Source organism: Dipteris shenzhenensis, chromosome 33 (genome assembly GCF_047967505.1).
Source record: "Dipteris shenzhenensis isolate YYH24624 ecotype China chromosome 33, Dip_SZ_1.0, whole genome shotgun sequence".
Taxonomy (NCBI): Eukaryota; Viridiplantae; Streptophyta; class Polypodiopsida; order Gleicheniales; family Dipteridaceae; genus Dipteris; species Dipteris shenzhenensis.
The window spans coordinates 38,239,398-38,266,570 of NC_141628.1; the positions used below are offsets into that span (position 1 = coordinate 38,239,398).

At 41.6% G+C, this 27,173-nt stretch overlaps 1 protein-coding gene across 1 annotated transcript in view; it reads left to right on the forward strand.

Moving 5' to 3' along the window:
• Positions 1–26,403, forward strand: part of LOC147880081 (uncharacterized) — a 38,913-nt gene extending 12,510 nt beyond the window's left edge. Inside the window, exon 3 of the mRNA XM_087372073.1 lies at positions 26,326–26,403. Within this exon, the coding sequence (XP_087228199.1) occupies positions 26,326–26,403 (78 nt within the window). The remainder of the gene's footprint in view (positions 1–26,325) is intronic.
• Positions 26,404–27,173: the final 770 nt, after the last annotated feature.

Below are 27,173 nucleotides of genomic sequence, written 5' to 3' on the forward strand. Positions count from 1 at the left end.
TAGAGAGATCTAGAACGCCGAGTAGTTGTAGCTGAATTGACAAAAACTATGGATGCTCAAGTAATTACTCAATCAAAAGGGGTAGCGATAATAATTGAAGACACTGACATTTTAGGTAAGGACATCAATTGGAAGGCACAAAAGGAGTTGGCGACATAGATTGCAAGGGAGCTAAAAGGGAAAGCACCAATAGTCAAAATGCCTAAGTAGTTCTAGCACACTTTATGACCAAGCAAGGAGAGTCCTCAAGATCTAGTTCTAAAGAAGCAAAATCTCTTATGCCAAAGGAAACTAGCATAGAGCTAGCCCGAGCATGGAAGTGATCAATAATATGCAAGTCAGTCTAACTTTGAGTTGATGCAAATAGCTCCATACTATCATGCCTTCTTTGCTCAGCAAATCAAGGAATCCACTGAGCAACCCAAGGAAGTGCAAACCTTAGTCACCATGCTTGTGAATGATACACTAGTTGTGACAAAGAAGTTCTAGTCATCACTATTAGAATTAAGAAGCAGAATATACTAGGTATAATAGTGGATGGAGAATCAAGAGTGAATACCATTTCTGAAGACAGTGCCCAAAGACTGAAGTTCAAGTCATATAAACCATCACCATCCTAAGTAAGTATGGTAGATCAACGACCAATTTATCATAAGGGTATGCTACAAGATATCTCGATAGGAGGCATTTATTATACAGCTAGTTTTATTGTGATCACCATGGAGTAGCATGCCTATCCAATTATGTTAGGGAGACCTTGGCTGAAAAGTGTAAAAGTACTCCATGATGGGGGTACAAAGGAGATGACCATTAAGACAGAAGGCTAAGATGTGTGTATACCAACCAATCCTTACAAGGTTCTGAGTTGTTGTCATCCCAAGAATTTAGAAGTTAAAGATCTATTTTTGCAAGATGTTGAATCTCGATTAATGGAGTTGTAGATCCTACCTATGGGTGAGATAGATATTTGTTCTATGTCCAAGTGGGTATTCTACTTGGTCATGTTATTTCTAAGGATGGAATGAGCGGAAAAAATCAAAGCCATCTAGCAGATGCTTGAACCTCATAAGTTTAAGTCAATTACGTTCTTTTGTGGGGTTTATCAGTTTCTATCAGATGTTCGTCAAGGAATTTGCTAAGATTGTAGCACCGTTGTAAAAAAAGGATCTGAAGTTTGAATGGAATGCCGAGTCAACCATAGTTTTCAATGATCTAAAAAACCGAGCAATAGTTACTCCAATTCTCAGACAACAAAGATGGGATGTCATTTTTCATGTGCATGTGGACGCTTTTGGTTATGCATTGGGTATCATCTTAGCATAGCTATATGGTTGGTCAGACTATCTAGTATATTATGCTAGCAGGTTACTTACACCTATAGAATCAAACTATAGCACCACCAAGCAAGAAGACCTAGGAATTGTTTTTAGTGTGTAGAAGTTAAGGCATTATTTAATTGGGAATCCTTTTGTGTTCTATGCGGATCATCAAGCCCTACTTTATTTCATCAACAAAACTACCATTCAAGGATGGATTGTTCATTGGATGATGTTGTTGTAGGAGCTCAACTTCAAGATTATTCATAAATCGGGTAAGACCCATGTGGGCACTAATTGATTGTCTAGGCTACCAGTCTCCGAGAAAACTCAAGAGTTGACATGGAATTACCAAAATTTGATTTGTTCGTAATTGATTATTATGTGAATGAGTACGTGAGTTGGTCAATTATTTATCTCCAGGCACATGCCCTGAACCTATGCCTCGGGGATAAGCACAGGTAATTAGCTTTTAAGGCTTGGAAATATATTTTGATTGGTGGACAACTATACCAATAGTGTGCAGACGGAATTCTTTGCCAGTGGGTGCTACCTCATGAACATGTAGTGGTATTATAGGAGGCTCACTCAGGTCCATCAAGAGGGCACTTTCAAGGCGAGCTAACTGCTCAAGCTACCTCATGAACATGCACTAGTGTTGCAGGTGGTCAATGTGGAAGACCACTACATCAGCCAAAAGATAATGTCAGAATTTTTGCAAAGCGTATATCATGCCCAAGCCTTCCCTTTCAGTAATTGAATAGTTTCATTTAACCGGTGACAAGGTACGGTTGGCATAGTAGATTGGCTGAAACCACCCTTCTTTCAAGGTTTGCATTAATACCACCCCTATGCAATGTCAAATTCATCCAACAAAACCTGAAATTTTTGAGCCCAGTTTGGTGGAATAAGAATAGGCGCTACTACCAGCCTTTTCTTCAGTAACTCAAATGATTTTTGTTCCTCTTCTCTCCAAATAAATTGTTGAATAAGCTCAAAATGTGGGAGTACATTATGCAATGCATGAGGGGAAAAACAACTCAAAAGGCGCTAATAAAGAACAAAGGCAAAGGCTGAAAATGCCACCTCAACCCTGAGAGAGACTCGGAGAAGAAAGGAGATCCTCTCCAAACTCTGAAAAAAGTAGCTCTTCTGGTAGTGGTGGCTGCTCTGCAGGATCCATACATGCTCGCCCATATGGCCATTAGAGTGTGTACTATGTCAGTCCAAGTACTGGCCATAACTTGGAAAGAGCGAACTTAGATACACTCCATCGCCTCTATACACCTAGCTCTCCAAATATGCCCAAGCTGCAATGCTAGCCAAAATCTCCCAAGACGTGTCTACTGAGGCATGAGCAGCTTTAAAAGGAGTGAAGGGAACATCTTGGAGAGAACAAGATTCCACTGAGTGAAGGGAACATCTTGAAGGGGAACAAGACTCCACTGAGTGTCGCTGTACAATGAGAGATGTGGATCTGGATCATGTCCTTGAAGAACAATTGAGGGCTAGTAAGAGATAACTAAGCCACTGAGCCCCAGGTGAGATAGAAAGGTGATATATGAAAGATACTGAAAATCCTAGTAACACCTTTCCAAATCGTCCTCGCCTGTTTGCACTCCCAAAGGCAATGATTGACTAACTCAACTACAATGTGACAACGAGGACAAGTAGGGTCACCCTTGAACCTGGATCTCCACAGGTTCACTACAATCCCTCCATGAATAGAAAGCCAAAAGAAAAGAGTGATCTTTCTATTTTGAGGGATTTCTAGAGCCTACACCAATTGTTTTGCTTCTAGACATGTGAGAAACCCGTATAGAGATAGATTTGATTTCTTAGCTAGATTGAATTTGAATAAACTTCATGATTTTGGGGAAGGTTTTATTAGATAGTCTAATTTTAGGTTGATATTGGTTAGTACACATTATACAAATAACAATATTATAAGTATTCTCAATGAATTAAGACATCTTGGGAGTAAACATATTTGCAGGCCTCAACCTCTTAGTCATATTCCTACCTCCAAATAATCTATGTTATCTACAATATTCATAGTAGTAATATGATTTAATGTAGGTCAAACTCATCACACTATTTTTATCCATTTTCAAGATCATGTTAGGGAAGCTAGGAAAGTTAATAAGAAAGAGTCTTTTTTAACCTTTGCTATGTGGCAATGGTAAAATCTAATTTTGAATCCTTTTCTTGTTTTTAAATTGAGCATATAGAATTAGAATTTGCTACCGCAAAAGAATTTTTAAAAATAATTCTAGACCAAGGCTTCATGTTTTAACTCTCATGAGGTATGTTCTTTGTGAGTATTCCACCCATTGTTTTGCTTCTAGACAAACAGAAGCAGCATTTGCTACCGCAAAAGAATTTTTTAAAAACAATTCTAGACCAAGGCTTCATGTTTTAATTCTCATGAGGTATGTTCTCTGTGAGTATTCCACCCATTGTTTTGCTTCTAGACATATGAGAAACTTCTATAGAGGTAGATTTCATTTCTTTGCTGATCTAATTCGAATAAACTCATGATTTTGAGAAAGGTTCTATCAGGTGGTCTAATTTTAAGCTGATATTTGTTAGTATACATTATATAAGCAACAATAGAAGGTTTCTCAATGAATAAAGACATCTTAGGAGTAAACATCTTTGCACCCTCAACCTCTTAGTCCTATTCATACCTCCCAATTTATCTACAATATTCATAGTAGTAGTATGCTTTATGTAGATCATATTTATGTTATGATTTTTGTTATCTACTATATTCATAGTAGTATATTTATGTAGGTCAAAGTTATATTTGTAGTAATAGTATGCTTTATGTTATATACAATATTCATAATAGTATGCTTTATGAAGGTTAGACTTACCATAAACACTTACAATATTCATAATAGTATGATTTATGAAGGTTAGACTTACCATAAACCCTAATTTCATTAATTTTGGACTTATCAATGCACAAATTCATTTTTATAGATACTTTTGGACTAGTTTTTAGATAAACTTTAAGAAAAAACCCACTCTTTAAAACACAGATTAAAAAATAAAAACAATCAATTTTTTAGAGTTTAATAAAGGAAATGAAATCCAAATTATAAAATTTAACGTAACACAGATAAGTTACACCAAAAAATAAGATACAGTTGTAAACTCTCATAATATTTATAATGGTGTTAATAAACACCTTCAAAAAGTTACAATAAGCCTCTCATAGGAAGGCATCTGAGTATTTGCTCTTTCTATATGAGATTCAACCCATTCCTCTGCTAAGACCATCTCATCATGATCAATGTAGTTAAAACTACATAAGAGAAGTAAGGAATTAACACTTATTTCATTAATTTTGGACTTGTCAATGTATAAATTCATTTTTAAAGATACTTTTGGACTAGTTCATGGATAAAATTTAAGGAAAAACTCTCTTCAAAACACAAATAAAAACATAAAAACAAGCAATTTTTTAGAGTGTTTTAAAGGGAATAAAATCAAAATTATGAAAACGTAACACAAATAAGCTACACCCAAAGATAAGAAACAGTAGCAAATGAAACTAAATTATGAAAATTAACGTAACTTCTTACATAGACTGGTGCACAGTCCCGATTCATTTTTGTACTTAAATTTCTATTGAAAAAATCTACTTTATGAAAATATCCTTCTAAAACCAAAAGATGACACTACCCTTTTGAAATAAATAGTTTATCTACTTACACTATCATTTTGTACTAATAATGAAAAAACTAAGAAATGTAATTCTTACACTTCAATAAATAAAAAGCATTTAAATCCATGGATAAACTATGTGTGTGTGTGTATGTGTGTGTGTGTGTAGGTACATACATACATATATATATATTAAAAGGTCCATGCATGAGATTAATTTACCATGAGAGTCCTCTTAAAATCTCCAAGACTTAATAATGGTGTCAATTAACACCTTTCAGAGTTTTAGTACTCTAAAATCTCCAAGAGTTAATAACGGTGCCAATAAACACCTTTTAAAGTTTAAAAAGCAAAAATGGTATAATCTCACAGAACTTTATAATGGTGCCAATTAACACCTTGCAATAGTTACAAAAGTTTTTTAAGCAAACACCTTCAAATGACATATCTTGATGGAGGGGGAAAGAGAGGGAAAGAAGTAAAAGGGGAATGGAGGGGACAGGAGAGGGAGAGAGGGAGAGAGAGGGGCAGGGGGGGGAGGGAAGCTCTCGCGTTGCCGCAGCAACAAATAAAAATAAAAATAAAATATTTTTTAATTTTTTTGTTTGCACATTCCCTTGCATTGCTGTGGGGAGGGAGAGAGAGAGAGAGAGAGAGAGAGAGAGAGAGGGGGGGGGGGGGAGGGGAGGGAGAGAGGAGTGAAAGAGGGAGAAGAGAGAGAGAGGGAAGGAACACACTATCACGGCAGTAAGAAATTTAAAAAAAGGAAGGGAGAAGGAGAGGGGGGAGGAGTGGAGGGAGAGAGAGAGAGAGAGAGAGAGAGAGAGAGAGAGAGGGGGGGGGGGGGAAGAGAGAGGAGAGGAGAGGGAAGGGAAATGGGAGAGGAAAGGGGAAGAGAGAAGGAGGAGAGGTCTCTTGCACTACCACGGCAGCAAGAATTCTAACACAAAAAAGGAGGAAGGGGCATGGAAGAGGGAAAGGGAGGGGAGAAAAGGGAGAGGGAGAAGGAGAGGGAGAGGGAGGGTAGCAATAATTTTTTAAAAATAAATTTAATTACATAAGAGGGGAGAGGTGGGTGACGAGGAGGAGGGGAAGAGATCACGCTGCTACAGTAGTGCAAGGGGAGCACAACATGAGGGAGAGGGAGAGGGAGTGAAATGCAAGGGAGAGGGAGAGGGAAAGAGGAAGGGAGGGGAACACAACGAGAGGGAGGGTGTGATTGAAAATGAGTTACGGGAGAGATAAGAGTCAATATACTTCCCTCAAGGAATTCAAAATTCCCCCTCTAGAATTCAAACTTCCCACTCCTCTCTCGCCCCCCTGCTCTCTCTCTCTCTTTCTCTCTCTCTCTCTCTCTCTCCCTCCCATTCTCCCTCCCCCCCCTCCCCCCTTTCCCTGTTTCCCTTTCCCCCTTTCTCCTCCCCCTTCCCCCCTTTCTCCCCTTTTCCCTCCCCCTTCCCCCCTTCTCCCCTTTTCCCTCCCCCTTACCCCCTTTCTCCTCCCCCTTTTCCCCCTCCCCCCTTCCCCCCTTTTCCCTCCCCCTTCCCCCCTTTCTCCCCTTCCACCATTTCCTTCCTTCCCCCATTCCCCCTTCCCCTCCCCCCCATTCCCCCTTTCTTCCCTTTCCCCATTCCCCTCCCCCCATTCCCTATTCCCCCCTTTCCTCCATTCCCCCCTTCCCCCTTCCTCTCCTCCCATTTCCCCATTCCCCTCCCCCCTTCCCCTTTTCCACCCTTTTTCCTCCCCCCGCTTCCCTCCCACCTTTCTCCTTTTCCCTCCTCCCCCCTTTTTACCCGCCTTTCCCCTTCTAGTTTAGCTAATATTTCAAACTTGAAATTTGATAATTTGCCCAAAATTTAACATAACTTCCTCGTATGAGACCCAAATTTAGCCCTCCAAGTACTCAAATCAATCGGCATAAGCTATCTAGAGTCATCTATATGGTTAGAATTTTCAAATTCCAGATTATAGAAAACGTGTGTAAAGTATCATGCCCATCAAGTATGAGCACATTCGAATGACACACGTCAGATCCTCATAACACTTGGTGAAAAACGACGTTTGTGGCACGTTTGACTATCCAAAGCATATACGATGGGCACGATAATTTACATGCGCCTCAACATAGATTGGATTCACATGTGTAAAGTATCATGTCCATCAAGTATGAGTGCATTCTTATGACACACCATAGATAGTTTCTTTTGGCGGTTGTGCATATTACTTGGTGAAAAATGGGGTTTGTGGCAACATTGACCATCCAAAGCATATCCAATGGGCAAGATTGATGCCTACACACAGTATCATGTCCATCGAGTATGTGCGCGCTCGAATAACACACCTCAGATTGTGTTTTTTGGCAGCGGCTGTTCATGACACTTAGTGAAAAATAGGGTTTGTAGCGAGTTTGACCATCCAAAGCATATCCAATGGGCATGATACTTGGCACAAGACTCAAAAAAGGTGAAATTGACACAAATGCAAGGTATCATGCCCATCTGGTATGTGCACACTTGAATAACACTCCTCAAATACTATTTTTTGATAGTTGTGCATAATACTTGATGAAAATTTGGTCATTTGGATAGGTACAATACCATATTTCCTTGTTTTTGCCATCTATCTCATGATTGCGCATACTAGAACATGGATACCCATCCAAATAAAGTACGATGAGCATGAAACTTTTCACTGGCCTCAAAATTTGTGAGTTTGAAGCCCGTGCAAGGTACCATGCCAATCAGGTGTCATTTGGATAGGTACGATACCATATTTCCTTGTTTTTGTGCACTATCTCATGTATGGGCATACTACAACATGGATGGGGATGGTTTTACCCATCCAAATGAAGAAATATGGGCATGATACTTTGCAAAGTCCTCAAGATAGGTGAGTTTGAGGCCGGTGTAAGGTATCATGACCATCGGGTGTCATTTGGATAGCTACAATACCAGATTTCCTTGTTTTTGTCCATTAAGGACATGGATCGGGATGGTTCTACCCATACAAATGAAGGCCTATGGACATGATACTTTGCATGAGCCTCAAAATATGTAATTTGGAGGACCGTTCAAGGTATCATGCCCATCGGGTGTCATTTGGATAGGTACAATACCATATTTCCTTGTTTTCGTCCACTATCTCATGAATGGGCATACTAGAACATGGATCAGGATGGTTCGAGCCATCCAAATGAAGGATGATGGACCAATGGGAGCTAACGAATATTGATAGACGGTTTGCAGTATGTATTGAGAACCTTTTCTTTAAGACAATGAAGATTTTAGTCCGCCAAGTTCTCTCCTCAACATGGGTACGAATGCACAAAGGACAATTGAAGCATGATACTTTGCAAGTAAAATATGATTTGATATACACAAACATCGAGAAGATTCTCAAATCCAACATTGGATTCCATGATTTTGCATGCTTAAGGACTTCAACAGACTATAAACACAAGTTGAGGAAAAACTTGTTTGCCATGGTTAGACAACTAGGGCCACCCTCTTTTCAGCGCGGGCAGAAAAGTTGTGGAAGCCAGTGTTGTTCCTACGATCCAAATTAGATGAAAATGACAATGTTGAAAGTAAGAGCACACGTGATTTGGTTTGCTTAAATTCGATGATAACATCCCAATATTATCTTCATAGATTTCAAGCAGTCAAACGGTTGATGAAAAAAGATCCTGCGATACTAGGCAAGATCGTGGACTTCTATTTTGTCACAGAATTTCAGTACAAAGGGATCCAATATGACCATGGTTTAATATGGGTGCAAGATGGTCCTATTTATGGTATGTCCTCGAATGAACAAATAGAGTCGTTTGTGGACACACACATTTTGATTGGCAATTATCTTTTAAAAGGCCCAAAAAGAGACTTCCAAACACATAGACATAAAAGAACTTGCAAAAAAAAAAAATTTAACGCATATAGATTGGGATTCCTCGCCCACATATGCACAAAATGCAACTCCTCTTACCATTAACAAATCCATCAATGTCTGTAATCTACAATTCAAAAAAGAAACAAGTATCATTGATGCTTCTAGAAAAGAAGACAAGCACATTGTCCTATAATGACGTCCTACAAAGACTACATCTGACTGAGCCTGATTACATATTGAATTTGTGCTCAAATAGCAAAGAACCATGTATTTTCTTAAGACATGACCCAAAAGACATCTACACAAAAAATTTAAACCTGTGGTTAACCAATCTATGGGGTGCAAATACAGATATCCATTTCATACTGAACCCACATGGCACAACTTCTTATTGCACCTCTTACATCACGAAATTTGACAAGGAAACAATTCAAGCGGTCAAGTCTGCAATGGTAGAATGTATAGTCACAAATATTCCTATAAATGAGCATATACGCAAGGTTGGCAACACAATCTTGAACAGTCAACATATCAATGCACAACAAGCTGTTTACTTGACTTTGTCTTGATACCTTTCACAACAAGCACAAGAGAGTTCCTCTACATAAACACTAGTCCCCATGATGAACGCACATTGTTACTGAAATGCCACTCACAATTACAGACAATGGACCCAATCAGCAATGACATATTCCAAGAAGATGTAATAAGCAAGTACTTGAAACGCTCAACATAAATAAGCCATGTGTGCCTCACATCATACGCAAGCAATTACACAATCATGCCTTCAACATCCAAAAAAGGAAAAAACCTAAAGTCATTAGGTTTAATAACTACAACGAGAAAAAGGAGCCATAAAATTATTTTCATGAACTATGCTTACTATACCTTCCATTCATGACAAATGAACATTCACTTTACTCAACCATTTCTAGTTGGCACAAGATGTACAATCTTAACAGAGAGAAAAGAAAAGCCTTTAGCAAGCCACTAGCATCTTCTTTTGCATCAAAGCATAGACATATCTTCAATATCCACCCATAGAAGCAAAGATCTAAATGTCAACCGATTCAATCTCGGCAATGAGATGAAAGAACAATACAAACACACATCACTTACTCGAAAGTCATCAATTGACTTACAACCGCATAGAAAACATGGGAGTACTACAAGTCGTTTATGAAAGTTAAATGATGAACAATGAACTATTCTATAAGATATTCTTTTTAAAAGACGACTCTCCACAGGCTACGGACTACACTTGTTCTTAACTATAAATGCAAGTACATAGAAAACTTTCACCCTTCTAATAGTCCAAGCACTGCTACGATATTGCTCGCACAAAGAAACTGATGATATCACACTGTCACCATCATGGACGCCAATCCACCGAATCATGCGTGAATTCCAAGTCAAAAAAAACCATTTCAACACTATCGTATGCACTCAATTTCGAATGCAGCCTACTATAGCACACACTATACACTGCTCACAAGGCTTATCAATGTACTCCCTCGCATTTGACCCTTCAAAAACTAGAACCCATGGATTGGTCTACATAGCTCTTTCATGCATCCGAACCTCCACCTTCTTGCTGCCCTAGAGCACAAACACATCAAGGTTGACAATGTCATTCTACAAGAGATAGAACATTTGAGAACTACTCACAAGTGGAGCATACAACAAAAAGACTTTAGCACAAAACAAGTTGCAGTAGACAACATTCAGTGCCTTAACACAAGATCATTCATATCACACAAGGATGACATAATCTCGAACAACAATATTCTATATGCAACCATACTTTGCTTGCAAGAATTACATTGTTATTGTCAAAAGCAAAATGTATCTCTACCTAAATTTCATTGTTGTCAAAAGAAAAAGAAGAGAATCTATGTGGAGTAAAAATTCCAAAATCCATGTCCTCTGCAATCCATAAAGATGACTCACACAGACCTAAGTATCAAACAGTTAGCACACCAGTGCCAAGAAGAAGACATTCAGGTTCAATTGTGATTGACAATAACAATCTTGATGGTTGTGAACAAGGTGTGGGAGAGGTACGAATACATCAGACAAAGTGGGCGATTCGACGTATGCAGGCAGGGAGTCAAGTCCACTGCCAAGGGTATCTACATCGAAGGGGGGGAAGTGTAACAAGTTAATTGACTCAAAGGGAAGAAAAGGAGCTTTGGGAGTCCCTGCACCTTCATTTTTTGGAAGGATTAACACCGATAGGTGTAAAGCCACAAATGATCTGGTTCTGTGGGGATAGGTGTAAAGATATGCAGGCAAGGATGGATTCAGCAAGGGCTATGGAATGTGAGGTGCTTCATGTGAATGAGGTGGAGGCTAAGGAGCACGTGGAGTTTATTGTTGGTACAATTGGGTCTCGCATGAGGGGGCTTCAGTATACAGTGACCATATCTATTTTTCCATCTTGTACTTGCGAAGAATTCCTATTTAGGTCTAGAAGATTGGATCGTTACATTCCTTGCAAGCACACTTACTACATACTATTGCAGTACTTGGGTCTAGATGCAAAAAATCACAAAGAGGTCCACCAAGCATCAATGACAAAACAAGAGCTTTACAATGCACTTTCAAGAATCCCGTGATGTGGACATACGTACCTACTACGGTAGTCTTCTATGGATAGAAAACATTTTGTGCCAAGGCACTACTCACCACATTGTGGTTTTATGTACTCTTTGTGGTCATGACATGTCTGCATGGGTCTTTCGCTCTGCTACAATTTTGCACTGCCATTTTGTGGCTATATGCTGCACCTCGAATTGTCACTATGTAAATGGTGCAACTGAGTTAGTGTCTTTATGGTGTAATTTTTGACCGTTTTGTCATTTTATAATATAGCATGGTTTGGTAAATGTGTTTTAAACATATAACAATGAAAGATTCCCTGACATTTTTAACTGCTGGTTCTTTGATATTTTTGTTATCTTGTAATATTGTTGGGTTTGGTACATGTGTTTTAAACATATTACGATCAAAGTCTCCCTCACATTGAATAATTAAATACTAAATATACATATTCCTTGGAATAATATTGGTGATGTGATGTACTACATTTAGGTCCAAGAACAATGTTTTTGGCCATATTCTCTGACATGCCGCTTGCCACTCGGGGATTTCTGCTCGGAAAATGGAAACCCCCACATTCTTCAAGCAAGTGATATGCGACATAAGACATGCAATAAAAAACTACACATTCCCAAGCAACTTAAACTAAAACCTAGGATGCTTGTGGAGAACTGCTCTGGTAATTTGGACATAAATGATGGCCTTGTAAACAGAGCTGATGTGGTGTTCAAAGCATGTACAAACGACACAAACGATCTAGTCATATGGGTCGCCTTCCATGACAACAAAATAGGCATAGAAGCTCGATACAGAGAAAAGTTCTTGTACAACAATACCGTGTCACCATCATGGATGCCAATCCACCAAATCGTGCGTGAATTCCAAGTCGAAAAAAACCATTTCAACAATATCATACGCACTCAATTTCCAATACAGCCTACTGCAGCACACACTATACACTGCTCGCAGGGCTTATCAATGGACTCCCTTGCATTTGACCCTTCAAAAATTAGAACCCATGGATTGGTCTACACAGCTCTTTCACGCATCCGAACCTCCACCTTGCTGCCCTAGAGCCAAAACACATCAAGGTTAACAATGTCGTTCTACAAGAGATAGAACATTTAAGAACTACTCGCAAGTGGAGCATATACAATAAAAAAACTTTAGCACAAAACAAGTTGTAGTAGACAATATTCAGTGCCTTAACACAATATCATTACACAAGGATAACATAATCTCGAACAACAATATTCTATATGCAACCATACTTTGCTTGCAAGAATTACATTGTTGTTGTCAAAAGAAAAATGTATCTCTACCTAATTTTCGAGTCACATTGGGCACAGAAGGTGCATGCATTGCAACTTTTTTTAGACATAACCTCAGCCTACAACAAAGTTGTTCCATCTTTAAAGCAAGAGCTGAGTGCCTCATGACCATATTCACACAGACAACAATAACCCAACATCTACAAGCACCCAACAACCAAAACAAACATACTTCTTGATGTTATTACAAACCTTCTCAACAAAATACGAAAAACAACAACAACATACATCCTTGGCGACTTCAACATAACATACAATCATAACATACCTTCTCTATCCCTTCTCTTGCACTTCATGACAATAAAAGGCTTCCACCAATCCCCTACATCAATCCACAGAAGCATTCTTGACCAAATATGGACAAATTCTACAACCAAAAATTCCTCCTGGCACAAACTTTGCATACTGGACTGATCACTCCCTTCTATACACAACAATGTAACTTCATTACCCAATTAAAAACAACAACAACACATCAAACAACTGCCTTCTTATACTTCATTCCAAACTTCACCATCTTCAAACAGAACAACTAGCATGCCACTTGAATCACATTCACATCGTTTTGATAAACCATCATACACGTCGACTACGCTAATGAAATAACTCCATTCATAGAACCTACGCATACATCGATTGAATCAGTGGGAATGTGTTGCTTCAATTGACACATGTGCAATACGAAGCAAGGACTTTCATATATTGCATCTTCAGTAACGACGACCTTAGCTTCAAGCTTTTGTATGGGAAATCTATGTCTTGAAGAACCAACCCAAACTAGAGTGCTTGTCCAGCTGGGCTCTTCATGAATACTTCTCTCTTTTGCTATCTTGTTGAGGTTCACATGAGTCACGTTGTCAGAAAAGATGCAGAAGATTGATGTTCAATTGCATGCAACCTTTTTTAGAGATGTTGTTCATGTCGACAGTAAAACGTAGTTTTTCTTTTTTTCGGAGAAAGACAAATTCCTATTCTTTGCATTGTAAGCAAATCTATTGTCATTCCACTTCGAGCGAACGACGAGGAGATGTATTTCAGAAATGTATAAATAATAAATCAAAACGAAATTGAGCCAGAAGCATGCAACTGTGACAGGAAAAATCCAAACCCAAAGCTGCATTGCATGTACGACAAAAGTTCCAGCACCATTTGCAACTTCATTGGATCCCTTTTTTCGAAGGCACAAATGTTTATTTTTTGGGTCAAATTATGTTCCTACGCTTTAGGAAATAGTACTTCCTCGCTCTGGCCGGATGGCCCTCGAGCGTGTTGTAACCTAATGGACCTACTGTGTTGTGGCTCCTTATGTAGTACTGCTCTAAAGTTCATGCTTTGTCTACGGTGTCTGTTGTTTCCAAAACTTTGATTTTGAAATTTTCTTCGAAGGGCTTGTAATGTTGCAAGTCCTCTTTCATTTTCGCCGGTGGTTTTTTATTGTGCTGTTTGATCCTCCGCGGCAGGTCCGTCGTGCTCCCTATATACTTTCTGTTGTTGGGCTTGCACGTGATGCAGTAGACGACGAGGCTCGCGCGATTCCCTTGTGCGGGTGCTTCAGTGGAGGCTCCTCCTTCATCTCGAGGCTCGCGTCTTTCAATGTCGTACCTGCGTAAACATTGACAATTACGTTAGTCATCGAGGTTTTCGGTCTTTTTTTTTTGTTTGACGTCCATAATAGAATGCATTTATTTACTTGCCCTGGTTTTTCTCTGTTGCCGTGAAAGGATCGTTTCCAATACCGAAGCGCTCCTCGTATAAGTCCCTGTCGAAAATATACGTAAGCTTCTCCATTATCATCACCGGGTGCGTCGTGTCGTGCGTCCCTCCAAATTGTTCCATGAATTGTTCGAGTATAGCCGTTGCTTGATCGTGCGTCGTGTCCCTCAGCAACTCCAAGGATACGTTGTACCCGTAATGCAGCAGCTCGCATGCATACGCTGTGATCCCTTTCGTCTTCGTGTCTAGTAGCTTCTGCCCCTCCAAACTTTCCATCATCCTATCGGTCTCATCGAACTCAATGTCAAGCTCGACAAGGATCTCTTTGAGGAGTCCTGCATGAGAAGTGCAATCCAGGATGAGTATGTTGTTCTTGCAACTCGTTAATTCTGTTTCTCAACTGTTGCGGTTTTTTTTAATTTTCGAAAGCATTACGCACCATTTGCGAATCTCAAGCCTCCCAGCTCTCTTTTAGCTGGCAAACGCCTATTGCAGTTGTCAATGAAGTCGCGTAGTTCCGCATACGTGTTGAAGCCGTTGATGTAAGCTCCCGGACGTTCTCCTGCATTGTTTGCTAGCCGGAATTGCTTTGTGGTTAGGAAGAACCTCCTCTTTGTTGGTGGAGGTTTTGTTGCCTTCGCGTTGCTTTTGTATAGCGCAAATAGCTGCTTGCAGGCACGACTTATTACACCGTCTTTTCAAATGAGCCGTCTTTTTAAATCTTCAAGAAAAAAAGATTCTTTCATGCTGGTGGAATTTACCTTGTCTGCGTCCATGTCTTATGCTGCAATGTCCCGAGCTTTATGATTCTCTGCACCTGTTCTCGACAACAGACAAGATATTAAAACCATTTTCCTTGCACGCATGTTTGACGCAACATATTCATGACTTGCCTTTGCCTTTTTCAATCTCTGGTAGTGAATACCTTTATGCACGTGGTTGTGTTGTCGGCTGTGAGAACTCTCATGGAATTGGTCTGAATATGTCTGGATGTGGGTAATGTAGTATGCGCAGCCTCGTTCTCTCAGTCACTCTGGACAACATCACGTATGCCAGGCCAGGGGCAAACACTCCTCGGAATATGAGCAGCGCTTCGTTGGATATGGTTGCACCTTGGGATTTGTGTCCCGTGATAGCGTATGCTAGGGTCAGTGGAAATGTGGACTTGTGGAACCATTTTCCATTTATTGCCTTTCGCTGATGCTTCGAGCGTCGTAATGTGAGCACGGCCGCTGTTGTGTCCACGACGACAGTGATACCGTTGATTTTCCCCCTGCTAGTTGCATTGATGCTCTTGATTTTGCACATTGCTCCATTTGCGGCACCTATTGCGAGGTCGATGTTTTCCGTTATCATTGCCTTCGCCCCCACGCAAATTTTTCCTATCTCGTTGAAGCTTTTGTCCTCAACCATTCTTTGAGAGCTGGTTCGCTCGCGGCGTTACTGTGTATTTGAACATGCACAATCGTCTCGGGAGTGTTGAATTTCTCCACAAGCTCATCGTTGAAGGTAGCGACATCGACTCTGTGTGTGCAAATGATGGTTGTTTCGGCATCGATGAAGTGGCATGCACCTTCTTTGTCGACAATGCACTGCCCCAAACAGTCAGAAATCTCGTCAGTTGTGGGCGTCCTGAGTCTTATGGTATGCAAGAATGCGAGGAACGGCATGTCTCGTGCATGTCGCACCGAGAATTGCATGTGGTACATTTTCGCTGCAGGCCAGTGCGCGGAGGACGTGATGTGGCATGGCTCGCAGAGATCCTCGCGGTGTTTGCAGACTGGCGGTAATTGTGCCAGGTCACCAAAAATTATCAGCATTTTGTGTCTGAATGGCTCATGCAATGTGCCATTAGTGACATTGACGATTTGTCTTACCACGAGATCGAAAGTCATCCTTGTTAGCATGGACATCTCGTCAATGATGATCGCGTTGGCTTCCTTGATTGCGAGGTGTCGCTCATCCGTCTCATGGATGTTCAGTGGGTATTGACTACTGCGCACAGGGATCTTGAATTGGTAGTGTACAGTGGTTGCAATCCCGCTCAGCCGTGTCGCAGCCGCCCCTGTTGATGCACAGAGTATTGCCGTTTTGTTTTGCGCTACCAGATGCGAAACATAGTACCGTATCAAGAAGCTTTTACCGCTACCTGGTGTGTTCTACTGTCAACGCGGCATTGGCGACGGTGCGAAACTCGGCCATTTTTTGCAACATCCTCGCGCGTGTTGGCCCTTCGACGGTTTGCTGGTCGATCTTAGGCGCTTCCATCGGGCAGTCTTGGATGATCGCAACCTTTTGCAATATCATATTGATCAACTGGTCCGTGTGGTCAGTCGCTAGCAAGTTCCTTTGCGTGTATTCGGTCACATACATCTCAAGGTCCTCGTTGCTCAATATGAGGCCGTGCATTTGGCATTCGACAAAGTAGGATCCAGCTGTGTTGGCAGGTGATATGAGCTCCGTTTCATTTCTGAAGCTGAGTTTTTGCAAGAGCACGTTGTAGAAGTACCCCTCTGGTTGATGTCCAGGGTGGTAGTCAGTGAATCTAACTACTCGCTCACATTTTGCGATCCTGTTGCCGAAGAGGTCAAGACCGACCGTTCCACGTTGCGTTTCCTTGGGCTTTCGTATCACATATTGCCTATGGTAATCGTAGAACGTGCTCTCCTCGATGACGCTCGGTCTCCCGCAGTATATGTCGACCGGGTGCAGGGTGACGTTGTTGTTTCGCGAGACGATGCGTTGTCTTAGAGATGGTGGCGAGGAGTCGACATAGTGAACGGTCTCGCTCCTTGTGATTGTTGGTATCTGCATGCAGTTTAGCGCGGCCTCTGTTGGAGAGGTTGGTTTTGATAGGAGGCTCGCGGCGATGAGTTTCAGCTTTACTTCGTCGAGATGTTGCAACCCCAAACGTGAGGCGTCTTCTGAACGGATGTTCAGTTTGCCCATTGGTTCAGATTTCATCGCGTACTTGAGGAGGTAGTGAGAGATTGAAGAGTTTGTCACCTGCTGTATGTTCATGTGCGCACCCCACAACAGTAACACGGAAGGGTGGTAGGGGACGACGTTTCGGTGCTCATGTCCCGGCCGGTAATACAACCAACGTTGCGTCAGAGGGTCGAGGATGGGTTCATATTCTGGCTGTGTTGCGAAAGGGAAGCCGTGCTTGCAACTGTGGTGTGACGGTCCGACGTAGCACGCTTTCCTGCATACGTGCAATTGCTTCTTGAGAACTAGTTCTCGCAGCCTTGTGTTTTGAGGATCCAGGGCCTCGTCCCTGGGGACGTAAGCTGCAATCTCATTTGCAATTCGCTGACGGTCATCATGGTGGACCCACAATATGACATGGGCATGTAGGGAGCCCCTGTTTTGTATCTCATAACGAACGACATGGTGTTGTATTCGGCCAAGCAGACCGTCGGATGAAAGCAAATGCTTGCGCATGAACATGTGGAAGCGTGCATGGAAAAGTGCCACGCATTCAACAGGACAGTCCTTCCAAGTGAATTGCGCATTATAATGCGTTGCGATGCTCTCGATCACATTAATTTCTTGCCACTGTGTATCGGTGACCTCGTCTGCAGTGAATGTCAGAAAGAAATCTGGGAGGCCCCAAGCATCGACCATCGTTATGAGGTCCTTCAGTTGCCGTCGATGCCACGATGGGGACCCCGGCATTGTTGATGGCATGCTGTAGCGAAGCACGTGTCTCATTGCGTCTTCATCGGTCGTGGCAGGGTTGGCTTTCCTATATTGGTCGATGTCTCGTTGCAAGCATGTAGAGTTGCTTGAATTGGCAATCATCACTGCCTGTTTTAACTGGAACATGATCAACAGGTACGGCTTGTAGAGCGTGTAGATAGAGAATAAGGTGCATATTCTCATTTTCACATAGTTGCTGAACTGTATGCAGCCATCATAGTAGCCCCGTCCGAAAGGGAACAGGAATGGGAACACTGCTGACTCCATGGTTATGTCAACGCACGCACTGCTAGCTGCTGCGACTCCATCGACGTGGAATGAAGCGACCCTCTCTGAAAGCATTTCTGTACCCCGTAGCTATATGGAGGCAAACTCATGCTTGTCCCTTGCATCAAAGGCGCGGCGGTTCGCGGGGTCCACCATGTTTTGCAAAAGCACGAGCTCAAGTTGAGATTCCGCTATTGACATTAACTCGAAGGGAGCTGTCTCATCGTGTAGTTCCAAGATACCTGCAATGGTTTGAGGACTCAAGATGCACATACCCATCTTGATGTCCGCACGCTCTACTAAAGAATTGTACTTGCGCAATATTGGATTGTTCTCGATGTTGTATGCGAGCACACCTGACAGCTCGTTCGTCACGATTTCTTGAGCCGAGCTTAGTGGGACGTTTCGCCAAGATATCAGAGGATTGTCTAGAAGTGACCTTCGATCGAGTGTGCCACGAGCAATCGCATTTGCAGTTGTGGTAACTGAAATGGATACATCTATGATGCTTAGCAGTTGCGTGTGGAGGTGGTTTGTTTTAAGCAACTGCCGAGAGTACTGTGGCATCAACCGCACAATGTATCTGCTCCGCTGGGCATCTCGTGTGCAGCTTTGGCATTTCCAGTAAGTCACTTGCATGCCCATATTCTCGCAGGCATCCAAAAGTATCATGTTTCCGAGTGCGGCGCTGTGGCTTGAGATCCCTATGCCTTGTGAAGAAACGATCCTTTGGTTTGCAGACAGTAGCGTGGTTATGCCACAGACACTGCAGATTTGAAGGCTAGAGAAAATAGCTGCGCAATTACTAACCCATTGCTTGTATCTATCTGCAATGGTCAACCACGATGACGTAGCTGGCCTCAAGGACATCTTTCTTGATGTTATATCAAGTTGAATAGCTCGACCTCTGGCTGCTCTGAGCGTTGACGAATGGTCATGTTCGAAGGAGTTTTCGGTGGTCATTTCTACATCGTGACATGAATCGATGTCTTATGTTCGGGTTTAAACACCTACAGGGATTAATAAAAAAAAACATCCGAAACTTTGCTATAATTTCACTCACATGGTTTTGTCTAAACACAACAGGAAAACCAAAATGGACTGAACATCTATCTTTAGAAGGTGAAAGAATTGATAAAATAACTTGAATAAAGCAAATACATTTTGTTGTGCGTACCTTTAGGAGAAGACACTCGTTTGGAGGCTGCAAACATCTCGAAAACAGAAGTATTGCAGACATGATTAGTATGTTGGTCGAACCAAGCAAATGTAATGTTTCCTTGCGGAAACAGAATGTGCGAAGAAGTGTGCGTGCTCAAGATGAGGAGTAAAAAAAAAAAAAACCATACGTAATGTATGGTGGAGAGCTGGCACATGTCTCTCCAAAAATTATACATCATAGGGGAACGTGCCATCCCCCCGTTTCGAATAGTCACCTCTAGTGTTGGAGGTGTAGCGCATTAATGCGGACCAGAGCAATAGACGGTGCAGAAACATTTCAGAATTGAAATGACCGTACATTCTACTTACGTGGAGTGTCCTTTGTGACGTCCATAGCTCGACGAGAAGTCGCCTATTTCTTTGCTGGAATGTTGGAATCTGAAAAACAAATATGATTAGTCAATATGCATTCCTCGTGTTTTGCATGTTTGGATATGTTGGTTAGCATATGTGCAATTTCCTAAAGATGATAAATTCTAGCACAAAAGCTATACACAATCCAACGTCAGACATCGTCCGTGTGCTGATATCTATCTCTCGGAGGCTCAGTTCCACTACCAGCAACATTCTCTGTTTTGCTAATAAATAATGGAATAGGCTGAAGAACATCATCCGCTGAAGTTGATTATGTAGCTGATAAAGATCATTAAGTGTAATTGATGAGACAACGTTGGACTGTTGGACATTATCTGCTACAATTGATCACACAGTAAAAGCCCTGCACAATTAAGCATATAGCCGTGGATCATGAGCTATAGTTGATCACATAGCCCAAGATGCGTGGAATTGATCGCGTCCTTGAGTTGCGGGACTACAGAAAGACGACAAGGAATTCGTTTGAAGAAACATCAGGAAAATGAATTAATCGCGTCCTTGAGTTGCGGGACTACAGAAAGACGACAAGGAATTCGTTTGAAGAAACATAGCCCAAGATGCTTGGAATTGATCGCGTCCTTGAGTTGCGGGACTACAGAAAGACGACAAGGAATTCGTTTGAAGAAACATCAGGAAAATGAATTGATCGCGTCCTTGAGTTGCGGGACTACAGAAAGACGACAAGGAATTCGTTTCCTCTGCGCTTCTAGGCTATTATGTTATCTAATCAGTCCTCCATGATTGGGAACGTTTCACAGCTGCACAACATCGACAAATAACATTCCAATTCCCCTTGATCATTTAATTGGGCCGAGGCGTCCCCATCTTCCGATTTAGATATCACGCAGCCACACAATAGCCCACACAATATCAGCACGAGAAGATGTCACACAATCTCATAATATTAACTCAAGAAGACAACAAAGCGGGAATATCAGCATGCCAAGTTTTTCATCTGGCTCACCGAATAGCATCACGCTTGTTTCATTGAAGGAATGGTCGACAGGAGGTGGCCAGTGGCGACGAAGGCAAGAGAGCTGGCTGCCAACCTTGAAACGTAGCAATGCTCAGTCTCCAAAACAAGAGGAAACCACATGAGAAAGCCATGCAAGCAAGCAAGTATCGTTCAAACAAGAAAGTAGTGCAGCGACTCTTGCGTTTTGCGATCAAGGATTATCTGTGTAACGCCTGAGGATAATCCTCATCGTGCATCGTTTGTCGTTGCTCCAAGGTTGCTGACTTGTGGGGTCAACTTGATAATTGGACCCTTCCAGTCTCAACAGAATGGAGCATGGAATTACCCGGGACAACCCGCCTTCACCACTGCCCGTGAATTATCCTGCCCATCTCTCGTTCAGGGATTTCAAATTCCCTGACACACCTACCTCGGCAGCCCTACACCGTCCAACCATCTTTGTTACTCATTTCTTTGTTGCTCATTTCTTTTTGTTATCTCCCTTGTCAGAATCAATTTAGAAACTCTGCCGACACGCCGAGATGGAGTTGGCAACTTCGCATCGATTCAGCTTCCTAAATCGCTGATCGTTGATCCACACAATATGACCAAGTGTCCCAACAATAAAAACTACAAACTTTGAAAAACGAGTTTGGGATGCTTTGGCTTTATAGACGGTGAAAGAACCAGCAAGCAAAGGAAGGGTTGAACTCGGAATTTTTGAGCGACAAGCGCCATCAGCTGCAGCTAATATACTACGCTCAATGATAATGGAGGTCCGTTGCCAATGAAAGGCACTTAGTTGACATATGCGTGGTATCTGTCATCCGAAATGGAGATCGTAGGTTGCATTACCCATCATCTCTGTCTTCTACACTGGATTAGAAACGTAACTTGCTACTGGTTCTACAGATCCAAGTTCCTTTTCTCTCTCGAAGAATGAAAATAGCTGATTATCTCGTTCACAAGTGTTACGCTAGACGTTAGTGTCATTGTTGTCTTGTGAATCGGGTTGGAGAAAAGGATCGAATGGGTCAAGTCGTGCTCCAGGTTCTTGAACCCAATTCATTTCTGTAGACGCAGCATAAACCCACGGGTCCATGAGCCCGCTACAATTTGAATTCCACTACGGTGCATTAAATGTAATGAGTGGTTGGCTGGCAATCAAAACGAACTGGTAAAGCTCCGTCGGGTCAAATCCCTGGGTCCCATGTGCAGGTCCAGGTCAGTTGGGAGGTGGGATCCTTTAGAAACGACAAACGCATCACGGTGAATATTATCTTTAGGCCTGTGTAACGGCTTCAAGCTGAGGGAGCAGCGTAGCCTTAAAGCAACGCAACGGGAAGGGACTCAACCAACCTAGAAATGACATTTCAGTGTTCTCACTAGACAAGAATCAGGCCTTTGTTTTGTATGCTGTACAACTGCATATCCTACCTGCTGCATGGAATTGAAAGAAGTTCGTGATAGCAGAAGATCAACTCACCAAAGTTTCTTGAAAGAGATCGCAGATCGCTGCGTAGCTGAGCATGCGCTTAGCAGATTATCGCGTTCGAGAAACCTTAAGCTAAAGTCTTGGTTTCCGTGAGAGAAGTGAAGTAGCAGGACTTGAAACTGGTGATTATAAGTTTACGCGAAAGAAGACTTTGTTTAGTTTGAAATAGGGACAAGCGGTATGTTTCACCTATATTTAAAGGTGCAGTTGGCTTTTTACTTGGCTTTCAAAGCTTGGCTTTTTACGCAGATGGCTTTTCAAAAGCTTTCAAAGCAAAGCTTTTGGGCTTTCAGAATTTAAATCTAAGGGTGTATATTGTGCCATGTGGAAGCACAGGATTTCAGAATTTGAAAAAACGTTCTAGTGCTGGCCAAGTAAAAAAGCAAGCACGTAGCTTTTTAAAAAAGAAGTGATGCTTTTATTTGAGCATCTCTTCAACATTAAGACGACTTCCACTCGGTAGCATCAGCAAGGTGAGACTGATTTCCTGCCCTCTAGATGGTTCCTCGCCTTGCTTTTCCGACCTTTAGGTAGTGTGATTGAGTGAATTCTTACCGTAGGCAGTTGTCCTCCAAGCTCACATAACCTTCAACCCAATAGCTGAGCCATTACTTGTTTGGGGACAAATTTTAGATGGAGAGAGAGAGAGAGAGAGAAACGCAGAGCGGGGGAATATTAACGTCTGGAAAGGCCATCTTTGGTAGCAAACAAAGCTGGGATTTGTTGCGTTTGAGGCAAGTTAATGTAAAGAGGAATCGCACGAACCGTAACTATGTGTGTAGAGCTCACCAGTGAAATCTCGTCTATCGATCATTGGAAACTTTAGGTGACCACTAACGAAGTCTAAACTACTAGACCCTTCACAAGGGCGTACAATGGCATGATGCTGCGTTTGCTAGAGCGCTTTTGCTACGGGTTATGTTTCTTTTTTTGTGTGTGTTTTGAGCCGTTGTTTTGGATGGCCAAATTTATGGTTTGCTTTTTTGCTTTTGATGTGCTAACATGATCATGATGCATTGTCCCTGCCACTCTTGCAGGGGTGAACAGTATGAACAAGGCTATGATCATTAGTGATGCCATGGAGACAGGTACAGTTCAGATCAATTCTGCTCCACCAGCTCCAGCCTGATCACTTACCCTTCCAAGTGAGTTTCAGTCACCTTTAATTCATCTTCATTCTCTATATAGAGGCAAATGAAGGGTATCTGTGATGTGTTTTTGAGCCGTTGATTTGGTTTTGGATTGATGGTCAGGTTACGCATGAGTAAAAAGCCTAAACAGGAATGCAGGAAGCAAGCAGAGAGGGAATGTAAATAAACAGTGAATTGCATTTTGCAAGCAGAGATGGATTAAAGTGGATGCATGTTTTCATGAATGCAGACAGTAAATTGGAATGCATAAAGGAAGCAGAGAGGGGATATGGATTAAATAGAAGTGTGAATTGCACGTTTGGAAGCAGAGAGCGAGATTAAAGTGGATGCATGTTTGCAGGAATGCAGAAAGCTTTGTCAGAACATGTGACACAAGACTGCTAGTAAAGCAGATTTCAAAAACATGTCGCACAAGGAGGGACTAAAGTCAGTACACGAGAAAGCAAATGAAACGGAAGTTCACCGTAGGAGGAGCATATCGCCCAGTAGTTTTGCAAGGCTCAGCACCTCTCCGAGACCGATATCTCTTCCTCTCGATCTAGACGTGGAATCGCAGGCTTCTCTTGAGAGGAAATTTGATGAGGTGCAAAAGAAGGGGTCTCCTCAGTGTGCGCTTGCAGCATGGATAGCAAGCAATGTAGAGCCAAGCTCGCACCGGAGATGGAAAGATATGTTGCTTAAAATGCCCATCTCCAACTTAGAGATTCACTTAGAGATTGTCCTTGCTTGCTTGATTTTCCTTGAAATTCCATGTGTGATGGACGAATATACACACTGGACGAGTCTTATCACATCCATAAAACGTCTCATTACCTTGGAACTGAGCAGTGTTGTGCAGCCATTACCTCTTCAACTTGTGCTCTTGAGTTCTTTGCAATCCCTGCACTTATCCTCCCAAGCTACTAAATTAGGTGGCCACCATTCAAGGGATGTTTCTAATGACGAGTTGGTGCCCCATCCTCCACTTTGGCTTCTTGCAAGCATGTGCAAGAGTCAAGGAGGAGACATGCATGCTTTGGTGCGCAAGTTAATGTTCTGTGGCCGCGATTTAGATGCACATCTCACTTATGCTGGCATTGAAGATCTAAGTGCCAATAAGATACATGTTGACTTGGGATTGTGCAGTAGCTTTAAGGCTGTAACCTATCTAAAAGAGATGGATGGAAAAACTATTCTTGATGCAAAGGAAGCAACACTGCAAACACTTGAAGGAAAAATATTGGAAATTCTGGTGCGGATGGATCTCTTTGAATCTTTGCTTGAAAAGATTGGAGTGGCATACCCAAACAAGTAGGCACGCATTGGCCTTACAGTTAACGAACAGCTGCATCATTCCATTGCCTCCATTAAAATTTTGCAAAACTTGAATTGTCCACATACATCCAGCCAAAGGTGTCCAGCATCAAAATTGACCATGATATGGCTCATTTTCAACACAATAGTTACATGTGCCCAACAACAAAATACACATGGCATATTTGATCTTCAAAATCCTGAATTTGCAGAATTCACATGGCATTCTGAATTCTTAGCCCACAAGGAAGCACTTACACAACAATTTCTCTCAGCCAAGAAATTAGACCACGATAAGCATTGATTCTACTGACCCTTGGACATGTAGCTATTGTTTCCTGTAATGTCAACTTAGAATTGATCAAATCACTGACAAGCACATGATGGCAAAAGAGCGGTAGCACTCGTTCTTCCCCCATGCAATTCACATGAACTTTTTCCCTAGCAAATTCATGCACTTCACCTTCTTTGAAACTTACACCCACAAAGCTAACTGCAGCTTTTGTGGCAAACAAAATCTGTGCTGCTTGATTATTATAAAGAAATTTCCGCTTTAGTTCATGTTCAAACGAACTATCATTCCATTTCAATTTGTCCTTTTCCATATTCTTTCGCCTGTTATTTTTAAATTTCTCATACGATCCATTCACATGCTCTTGAAAGCTCTCAAAATGTCTTTGTAGAGCTTTCAAAAATTTCTGTTTTGTCTGATCTCTTTTGCAAGAGATCATAATCAAATGCCCATCTACTAATGTGCATGCATCAATTTCAGCATTCCCCACACATCCCCAAAGCGATCCAGTTTTAACTCTGATTTAGTGAAAATGAGCCATATCATGGTCAGTTTTGACGTATGGTTGTGCTGACCTTCGGCTGCACTCTTTAGTTAAAAGTATGTGGACACTTCAAGTTTTGCAAAATTTAAAGGGATACAGAAACAATGCAATGGAATGATGCAGCTGTTCATTTAATTGTAAGGCCAATGCGTGCCTATAAAGGTAGCTGATCCAGTTTTGGCTCTGATTACTGGACAAGTTGTGAATCTCTGGAGGAAGTCCAAACTATTTTGTTAAAAGAATGTGTTTGTGATGTGTATACACATAGTGTTTCAACTCCAAGCCTTTTTGTTTGAGATTCCAGTACAGTTAGCTCCCTTGTTTCTGATTGTACCACCTATTCAGGAGCTAGATTCACATCCCATGTTGGTTACTTATCTTTTAGTCATATACTGCATACACTTTTTTGTGTGTGTATTGCAGTTCATGTGTTGGCACTTTCTTGTGTGTGTACTGTCCTTTTCTGCATATTGATTTCTGTTTGTCTATGTACTCATCTCTGTTGGCAGGTTATTGGAGCTTCAACTAGCTTGACACTTAGCCATGGCGACATCTTATTGCCACACCCTTACGCCTTCCTTTTTTAATGTGATGCTTTGACAGCAAAGAAGATGCTGTCCAATTTTCAATTGCAATGGAACTTCTGGGACTATTTCCCCTCTGAGAATGCCTAAACAATGTAGTAATCTGATATCCTGCCTCTCACTCAACTCTCTGGAGGAAGTCGATTTGAGATCCTTTTTTCCAATGTTTTTCTTGCACCTTAAAATCCTCTGACACCCTGGGAGCTGCTAAATATGGAACCTATTAAAAGTACATATTTTTGAAAAAGAGCATCGATGGATGTGTATGCCGAATTTCATGTCCTTGATTATGATTGTCTTTGGCACAACTTAACAATGCACTTTATTCGAGATTTTATTGTCCTAACCATTATCAATAAAATCAAGACGAGCAGATGGGTGGTCATGATTGCATGTCGAACCAGAGGCATTCATGAGAAATTGTGTGTTCATAGTGGCCATGGACTGAAGAGGTGGATGAAAAGCAATAATGCCAACAAGGGCTACAGTGGGACATATCTTGCATGGGCTAGAGTATCTTGGCAGTAGTATGAATTAAGGGGATCTCAAGGTGTCTTTGGCCTCTATTTTTGCACGTGCCTTTTCTTTTGGGATGAGTCGTGTAGAAAGTTTGAACTGGCCATAGGAGATAAGTAAAGCATGAGAAAGGTGATTCTTTAGGTAACCAAAACGTTTCTGAAGCCACTCATATGACAGTCAAAGAAATGCTCTTGGTAGAATCGGGTTAAACGCCAAAGACAGTAAAGCAAGCTTTGGAATTCGATTTGGATATT